Below are 9,617 nucleotides of genomic sequence, written 5' to 3'. Positions count from 1 at the left end.
TATGAAAGAACAAAAGACTGCAAATAGCCAAAACAACCCTGAGCAAAAAATAAATGAGTAAACCCAAGGTTTAACAGTACCCGACTTCGAATCGTAGTACTAAGCTATAGTAACCAAAAGAGCTTGGTACTGGCATAAAAACAGACACTCAGACTAATGGAGCAGAATAGAGTACCGAGAAATCAACCCACAAAATTTCAACCAACTGATCTTTGACAAAGGCAACAAAAATATACATTGAGGAAAAGATTTCTTCTTCAATAAATGGTGCTGGAGAAATTGAACATCCATATTGTAGAAGAATGAAATTAGACCCGTACCTGTCCCCCTATTTGAAATCAACTCAAAAAGGATTAAAGACCTAAGTATAAACCCTGAAACTATAAAACTCTTAAAAGAAACATAGAGGAAACACTTCAGGATGTGGGACTGGGCAAAGAATTTATGAATAAGTCCCCAAAAGCACAGACAACAAAAGAAGAAATAAACAAATGAGATTATATCAAGCTAAAAAACTTCTGCACAGGTAAAGAAACAGTTAGCACAGTGAAAAGACAACCTACAGAATGGAAGAAAATATTTGTAAGCTTTGCATCCCACAAAGGATTAATATCCAGAATACACTAGGAACTCAAACAACTTAAGAGGAAGAAAAATGCAACCCAATTTGAAAAAATGGCAAGAGGAGCTAAATAGGCATTTCTCAAAGGAAGATACACAAGCGGCAAACAGACACATGATGAAATGCTCCACATCACTAAGCATCAGAGAAATGCAAATCAAAAACCACCTTGAGATATCATCTCACCCCAGCCATTATCGAAAAGACTGGGAATAACAAATGCTGGTGAGGATTCAGAGAGAGGAGAACTTCCCACACCGTAGGCAGGACTGTAAATTAGTGTAGCTATTGTGGAAAACAGTATGGAGTTTACTTAAACGACTATGGATAGAATTGTCATAAGATTCAGCAATTCCACTGATGAGTATTTAACCAAAGGAATGGAAATCATCATGTCGAAGGGATACCTGCACTCCTATGATTTTTGCAGCTGTTTTTAAAATAGCCAAGAGTTGGAGCCAACTAAATGTCCATCGACAGATGACTGGATAAGGAAAATGTGGTATACATACACAAGAGAATACTACTCTGCTATAAAGGAGAGTTAAAATCTGACATTCGCAGCAACATAGATGAACTAAATGAAAATTAATTGAAATAATCTAGACACAGAAGGAGAAATACCACATGTCCTCAGTCATAGTGGGAGGTAATAAATAAATAAATAAATAAATAAAAATAAATAAGTAAATAAATAAATAAATAAGAAAGATGCAACAATCACAACAATTTGTTGAATGTTTAAAATGAGAGGACAGAACTGAGGTCACCAGAAGTTGGAAAGGGATTGGGGATTTCAGGTTAGGGAGAAATTGGTAAAGGACCACAAAAAATTGTTACATTGTACAATGTTGACTATACTAATTATCCTGATTTGAGCATCACCGTTGCACACAGCTATTGATATTCAATACTGGACCCCACAAATATGTACAATCAATTATGTTCCAATACATAAAAAAAATAAAATACTAAATATTTAAAATATATTACGAATATTTATTAGTAATATAAATTCCCATCCTTTTCTATTGGGAATCCTTCATGATAGATTTTCTGGTCTGGTCACATGAAACTGATGGTATTTGGTAGCTCCTTTGCTTTCTTGTAAATAAAAGGGTCTGAACTAATCTTTATGTCCTGTCCTAACTGGATTCAGTTATTTCCTCAGGAAAAAATTAAGTAATTTTGACTATATATATTTATATGTTAATAATTTTGACTATATATTTCATATACAATTTATTATACAATAGACAAATTTATCATAAAATAAACATATTTTATGATATAAAGACAAAATTATTATAATTTTAATAAAATAAAATTTTTTATAATAATTTATGAATTTATAATATATAACATAATATAAATTATTTAGAAAACTATAGTGAAATAGTTTTCCTTAAAATTTAGTGAAAATAATTTTTCTTTGCTTGGTATAGTCCTAATTTTTCATGAAATTATGTTCTTTTTTTTTTAGGTTATATTTTTAGGTTTGTGGATTATATTTCATATATTTTGCTATTACGTATATTCAAAAAATTATGTACTTCTAATCCCAAACAACAAAGACACAATCACAGTACTCTAACCTCATCCTGTCTTCTCTGCAGTTTCCTCTGTCCCTCACAATTACTCACTTTTTAAGGATTTGCTTTCTTCTTTCATGTTACAAATATAAAATTATAGACACAAATACACACTCAGCGTACCAAGATGCTATTTATCTTTGGTTATGGTAAAGCTAATTGCACATGACGTTCTGAGTTTTATTTTTCTTTTATCCCTGCCCCCTCCATAAAACTGTGTGTCCTGAAGGGTCAGATGCCAAGAGAATATCCTTATAACGTACACAGCTGCCCCATGCTTCACCGTGGGGATGCACTGGGGTTTATTTAAGTTCTCTTTGATTGAGGTTGGGTGGACTCCAGTCATTGTGTTGTTACAAATAATAATTCTGCAAGAAATAGCTTTGTACTTACAAAAGACCTATTATTAATGTTCATATTCACTTGGAATAATGGGTGTTGTGAGAAAAAGCATGTTCTAGATGTGATGAAAATAACTCAATTTTCTTTTTCAATCTCCAGATTCTTCTGATTTAAGTAAATTCAAACTTCAACATTTTTTCCACATGGATGGACTGGTTTATATTAACTTGAATTGGGGTATTACCTTACTCACTCAGACTGCTGCTGGAATCCTTGGAAATTCTTCACTCCTTTGCTTTTATAACTTTACTTTTATCACTGCACAGAGATTGAGACCCACAGACTTGATTCTCAACCAGCTGGTCTTAGCTAACAACTTGGTTATTCTCTCTAAAGGGATCCCTCAGACAATGGCAGCTTTGGGATTGAAATCTTTCCTGGATGAGGCTGGATGTAAAGTTGTCTTCTATTTACACAGAGTGGCCAGAGGGGTTACTCTCAGCACCACCTGCCTCCTCAGTGGCTTTCAGGCCATGAAACTTTGCCCCAGTATCTCTGTGTGGATGGAAATCAAAATTAAATCTCCAAAGTGCATCGTTTTCTGCTGTTTTCTTTGCTGGATCTTGCATCTTGTGTTAAATATCTCTGTTGTAAAACATGTAACTGGCCAAACAAATAACAAAAACATGAGCATGGAAAAAATGTACAGATACTGTTCCTCACCCACTTTAGGGAGACTGCTATTCTCAGTAAATGCAGTCATTTTCTTGGTCACTGATGTTATGTTTTGGGGCCTCATGGTTTGGACTAGCAGGTTCATGGTCCTTTTTCTGTACAGACACAAGCAGCGGGTACAACACATTCACAGCAGCAGGATCTCACCCAGAACTTATTATGAAACTAGAGCCACATGCATTATCCTGATCCTGGTGAGCATGTTTGTCTCCTTTCATGCTCTATCTAGCACTTTATCATTTTGGATAACCCAGATTCAAAATCCAATCCCTTGGCTGATAAACATCTCTTCCCTGGTGTCTCTGGGCTTCCCAACATTCAGCCCCTTTGTGTTTATTTTTAGTGATACCCGAGTCTCACGGTTCTACTTTGCCTGCTAGACAAGAAAGACAAATGCTCCAAGTATGGTCTCTGGACTCTAAGCTTCCTCCAAAATATTGCATCATTTATTTAATCACCTGTTCTCTCAATATTTGTAGGATTATTAAGTATGCCAGTCAATGTGGAAAGACTTGGGACTCAGTATTGAATAAAAATGATAATAATATAATATCACATTGCTTATTACACTGTCAAAAAATAAACTTGATGTAGAAAATTACCCAAATGTATGGTGGTTCCTCAAAAAATTAAACTTAGAATTGATACTTATAGAGAGGGTCTGACGGGGCCTGATGGCCGACCTCAACCTGCCCTGTCCTCTTAACACATTCTTTCCACCACAAGAAAGATTTCAGGAGCAGAGTCACAGTAGAAAGTGAGAACAAATTTAATGTAACAAATAAGAGAAAGGGGGGGCACAGAGAGAGTCGGGGGGGGGCTCCAGGGACTGAACAGGGCCCACATCAAGTTTAATATGAAAGTAAGAAATACAGATTCACAGACAAAATGCAGGTTGGCTGTAGAGTGAATATCGGCCTACAAAAAGCAAGTTTGATACAAAAAGAAAACAATACACAACTCAGGCTAAGTGCGGACTGGCTCTAGGAAAGTGAGCAGCAACCCTGCCTTCTACCAGGACTCCACTTGCATAGTTTTGCCATCTAATACATGTTCATGCTATCTAAGGAATATTCAACTAAAGGGAGTAAAATTTTGAATAAGGAATATTCAACTAAAGGGAGTAAATGTTACCAGTTAGGTAACATTTTTCTTGTACCACTCAATTACTCTCCTTCTAGGCATGTTCATTGGTCAAATTCTACCACATGCACCGAACGTGTTCAAGAATATTCTGTGCTCTTTAGCATCTCTAGTGGAAGGTCATTTAAAGGATAGATTCCACTTTACTCAGCATGCTTTACCTAATAGGGTTGTATAACCCCTTTCTACTGAGCATGTCCAGACACTGGATTTGCATGTGTCTGCCCTTTCAGGTCCAAATTTCTCCATGTCGGTGCCAAAAATAGGTTCAAGAAGCAGGAGTAACAATCCTCTAGGAGAGGGCATGGAGAAGGGGCCTGAGTCCTTGATGAGTGGCTTGAAACCCAGGTGTGTGTCATCAAACCTGAACCCACAGAAACGGAGCACCTCCTATCTCATAACTACCAAATAATACAGCAATTCCACTTATGTGTATATATCTAATGGAATATTACTAGTGTTAAAAATGAAGGACTTTGTGACTTGTTGGTTTGTGTCGCTTTTCCCCCCCATGGATTTGTCACCCCACTTCCCCTGGGTGACAGAGATGCAAATGATCACTCAAAGCCCATCTCTATTGAGCAGTGACAAGCCCCAAAGTGATTAATCTCCCACCAGAACCCTCAAGTGAGAGGGATTCCTTCCTTGGGAAGTTAACCCCGAATTGGCGTTCTCTTCCTGCATTTATTTTCCAGACCAGGAAGTTACAGGAAGAGACATAGGTGGGGTGATAGTTTAACAATATAGGCTGGTAACTTTCAGTGAAACAAGCCAGATGACATTCCAGTAAGGCAATCAACAAAAGCTTGATCTTAGTAAACATTCCTTCCTATAGCTATTTCTCAGTATCTTAACATAACAATCAGTAACCAGTCTGTCTTTGAGCCAGCAACCTGCTGTGCCACAATTCTTATCTTGCAACAAAGACTCACTAGCCTAGGGACAATTTCCTGTCCTTGCAAAGTCAATATTTGAAACTGCAAGGCTTTAGAAAACAGGCCCTGTGTGGTAACATTTCCTTTATAGTATATTCCACAGTAACTGATACATGCCACATCACAGATGGACCTTGAAGATGTTATGTTATGCGAAATAAGCCAGTCACAAAAGGACTAATACTGTATGATTCTACTTATCTGAGGTACTTAGAATAGTCAAACTCAGAGAAAGAGAAAATAAAACTCTAGTTACCAGGGTCTGGGGAAAGAGTAAATGGGGAGCTGATATTTAATGGGTATAGAGTTTCAATTGGGGAAGATAAAAAAATTACAGAGATGGATGATGGTGATGGTTGTGCAATAAGGTGAATACACTTTACAGTACTTAGCTGTACACTTAAAAATACTTAAAATGTTAAATTTTATGTCATGTGTCTTTTAAATCATAATTTAAAAAGAAGGAGTGCTGAAAATACAAAACAGAAAAGATAATGATTAAAATAAAGTCCGCTGTTAGCCAAGGGCTGATATTTAATGGGTATAGAGTTTCAATTGGGGAAGATAAAAAAATTACAGAGATGGATGATGGTGATGGTTGTGCAATAAGGTGAATACACTTTACAGTACTTAGCTGTACACTTAAAAATACTTAAAATGTTAAATTTTATGTCATGTGTCTTTTAAATCATAATTTAAAAAGAAAGAGTGCTGAAAATACAAAACAGAAAAGATGATGATTAAAATAAAGTCTGCTATTAGCCAAGACACAACCATAGAAATCAACATCACTTTTCTCTCTCTTACCCCACTTCCAAGAGAGATTAGCTCCTGTTATGCATTCTACCTTCTTAGCAATGTTCACGTTTGCCCTCTTCTCTCTATTTCCATGGACCCTGACCCAGGTTTTTTTTTTTCTCTTTGCATGTGATTTGCATCATCCTCCTCCTCAGATAAAATTTTTAGCCGTCAGTCTCTCCCTTCACACTCTGTCTTCCACAAAGTAGTAAAGTTGACCCTCTGTATCCATGGGTTCTGCATCCTTGGAATTCAATCCACTGTGGATCAAAATATTCAAAAAAGACAATAAAAACTAACAATACAGAAAAAGTAACAATACAACAATAAACAATACAAATATAAAATATAGTACAACAACTATTTGTCTAGCATTTACATGGTATCAAGTGTTATAGGCACGCTAGAGATGATTTAAAGTATAGGGAAGGATGTGCAATGGATATGTACAAATACTATACCATTTTACATAAGGAACTTAGGCATCTGGGAATTTTGGTATTTACAGTGGTCCTGGACCAAATCCTCTGTGGATACCAAGGGATGACTATACAGGCTATCCTCCAAAGTCCACACCACATTTATTCTTCATTCTTTCTCACCTTTTCTATACCCTAGAGGCTGATTCTGTGGATTGCATCACCAACATCGTCCTGTCTAGCATCTGGTTGAGCTCAGCCCATGGCAGGCCCTGTCAGGAGATCAGAGGATGTGGGGAGAGTAAGGCCAGGGAATTTGACTGCACATGTATGCCCTGCCAGTCTGTGGCTTGTCAGTCACTGTGCCCTTCTACCCATGGCATCAGCTTCTCTAGGAACCTCCCACCCCCTAGATACATCTCTCTTCTACCCTTGACCTTTCAGTTCTAGGGGTGGCTTTGGCATCCTGGGGTGCTTCATCACCATTTCTTTGTTCCCTTAGTTCCACCGACACCTATATAAATACTTTGTGTTAAAAGTTTAATTACAGTTCTAAATGGGCTCTCTGTTTCCTGCTAAGATCTCAAAGGATACACTGATCGCAGAGGAATCTACCACTTGGCTGTATACTTCCTCTACACAGATCATCACGCCTTCCCTTTGTCCCCATGCTAAAGGTCAAGTTCATTAACCTGACAATTCAACACCCTTTTTTTTTTTTTAAAGATGACCAGTAAGGGAATCTTAACCCTTGACTTGGTATTGTCAGCACGACGCTCTCCCAAGTGAACCACGGGCCAGCCCTCAAGGCCCCTTTATTCTGTTAATAGAATCTCCATTCAGACTCATTTCCAGCAACAAAACCCCATAAGACACTTACGCTGAAGCTATGCCAATATTTGTTCAGAATAAACCAATATTCTCTTCCAATCATTTGTGTCTTAGAACATACTGTTCCTTTTATCTCAAGCTCTTGACTCTATTTAATTATTGAGTAAACTCCTGCTCATTCTTCACAGCTCTGCTCAGTGGCTTCATTCTCCTGGAAGCACTCTCTGATTTCTTGGCTGGTTCAAAGCCCTTCCTTGGAACTCCTACAGTGATCTGTGCTACTTCTGTCATGACACATATCTTATTAAATTGTGATTGTGTGGACACAGATTTCTTGCCAGTACTTAACCACGCAAAACTTACCTTCATTATAAAAATGCTGCTATAGGGCTGGCCCGGTGGTGCACTGCTACAGTGTGCCACTTGGGAGCGCGGTGGCGCTCCTGCCGAGGGTTCAGATCCCACATACAGAATGGTTCCCGCTCACTAGCTGAGCGAGGGGCGGGTGCAGCACCGAGGGTTGCGATCCCGTTGCCGGTCCCGGTCTGGTATGGGCGCGACACTGAGGGTTACAGTCCATTGCCGGACACAAAAAAAAGACAAAAAAAAGGGGGGGCGGTGAAATGCTGCTATAAATGTAACACATGGACGTCCTCACTGGCCCTGGGAATTGGACCTGAATGGCCAACAGACACATGAAAAAATGCTCGACATCACTCATTATCATGGGAATGCAAATTGAAACCACACTGAGACAATATCTCACCCCTACTAGACTGGTTTGTATCAAAAAGACAGAGAATAGCAAACGCTGGTGAGGATACAGAGAAAGGGAGATGATCCTACACTGTTGGTGGCACTGTACATTAGTGTAGCCATTATGAAAAATGGTATGGAGTTTCCTCAAGCAACTACAGGTAGAACTGCCATATGATCCAGCAATTCCACTGCTGGGTATATACCCAAGGGAATAGAAATCATCACATCAAAGGAATACCTCACTCCCTGTTCATCCCAGCTCTATTTACAATAGCCTGAAGTTGGAACCAGCCTAAATATCCAACATCAGATGACTGAATGAGGAAAATGTGGCATATTTACACGATGGAATATTACTCTGCTATACACAATAATGAAATACTACCATTCTCAGCAACTTGGATGAACTTAGAGAAAAGTATGTTAAGCGAAATAAGCCAGGCACCAAAAGAAAATACTGTATGTCCTCACTTACAGGTGGGAGCTAAAAATAAAAAAAGAAAGAAAGATACAACAATCACAAAAATTCAAAAGAACAGAACAGATGTTACCAGAGGTGGGGAAGGGGGAGAAGGAGGAGGATAAGGGATGAATTGGCAAAGGGCCATGAAAATTGATTACTTTGTATTATGTTGAATATACTAATTATCTTGATTTGAACATCACATATTGCACACAGGTATTGATATTCAATGCTGTACCCCACAGGTATGTACAATCAACTATGCTCCAAAAAAATGAAAGAAAAATAAAATTCTGATATATGTAACTTCAAGAAACAAAAAATAACACATGCATTTGTTAACTCAAGCTTAACAAACACAAGGTATATAACATGATAAGTGAACATTTTACCCTCTCATTCTCTTTAATACTTCGTCCTCACAACTTCCTATTTTTGTTAATGAGAAAATTAGCACCCACATGTGTTTTTCCATTTCACTGCTATTCTTTTCCTTCGATGTTCTCTTCCACTGGACTGTTTTTATTTGTTAGATTTATTGAGGTGTAATTGATACACAGACATTTGCACGTTTAAGGTATACACCTTAATGAGTTTGGTCATATGTATAACCTTGTGAAACCATAACCACATCCAAGGTAGTAAAAATGACCATGACCTCCTTGGCATTGCTTTTAAAATAAAAGCATTTTAATTTTTTTTAATAATGAAAATATTCCATGCTTTTTGTACCTAGGGGCCTCCCTATTTTGTTACCATTACCTATTTGTTCTGCCCTGAGCCAGGAGCACATACCTTACTGAGGAAGATCATTCCTTCCACATTTTCTTCATTTTTAGGACTGATTGTCCTTAACATGTGATTGGGTTACCTCTCTATAAACTCACCATAAGTTGAAAATATCATAAGTCAAAAAAGTATATATTGATATTTTGAGGATTTTTGCATCTATGTTCATTAGAGATATTGGCCTGTAGT

General features: G+C 37.7%; 1 protein-coding gene across 1 annotated transcript; it reads left to right on the top strand.

Annotated features, from left to right (window-relative positions):
• Positions 1-2,759: 2,759 nt before the first annotated feature.
• LOC103610043 (vomeronasal type-1 receptor 1-like) lies at positions 2,760-3,671 on the top strand. Its single transcript, XM_008594280.1, has one exon. The coding sequence runs from the start codon at positions 2,760-2,762 to the stop codon at positions 3,669-3,671; it is 912 nt and encodes a 303-aa protein (XP_008592502.1).
• The last annotated feature ends 5,946 nt before the right edge of the window (positions 3,672-9,617 follow it).

The sequence above is a fragment of the Galeopterus variegatus genome, unplaced genomic scaffold (genome assembly GCF_000696425.1).
Source record: "Galeopterus variegatus unplaced genomic scaffold, G_variegatus-3.0.2 Scaffold10519, whole genome shotgun sequence".
Taxonomy (NCBI): Eukaryota; Metazoa; Chordata; class Mammalia; order Dermoptera; family Cynocephalidae; genus Galeopterus; species Galeopterus variegatus.
Note: the sequence above shows the minus strand (reverse complement) of the source record. Positions and strands in the feature narration are given on the sequence as shown.

Bases quoted from the DNA above. Each gene is read 5' to 3' on its own strand.
- LOC103610043 (XM_008594280.1), top strand. From the start codon at position 2,760: ATGGATGGACTGGTTTATATTAACTTGAATTGGGGTATTACCTTACTC.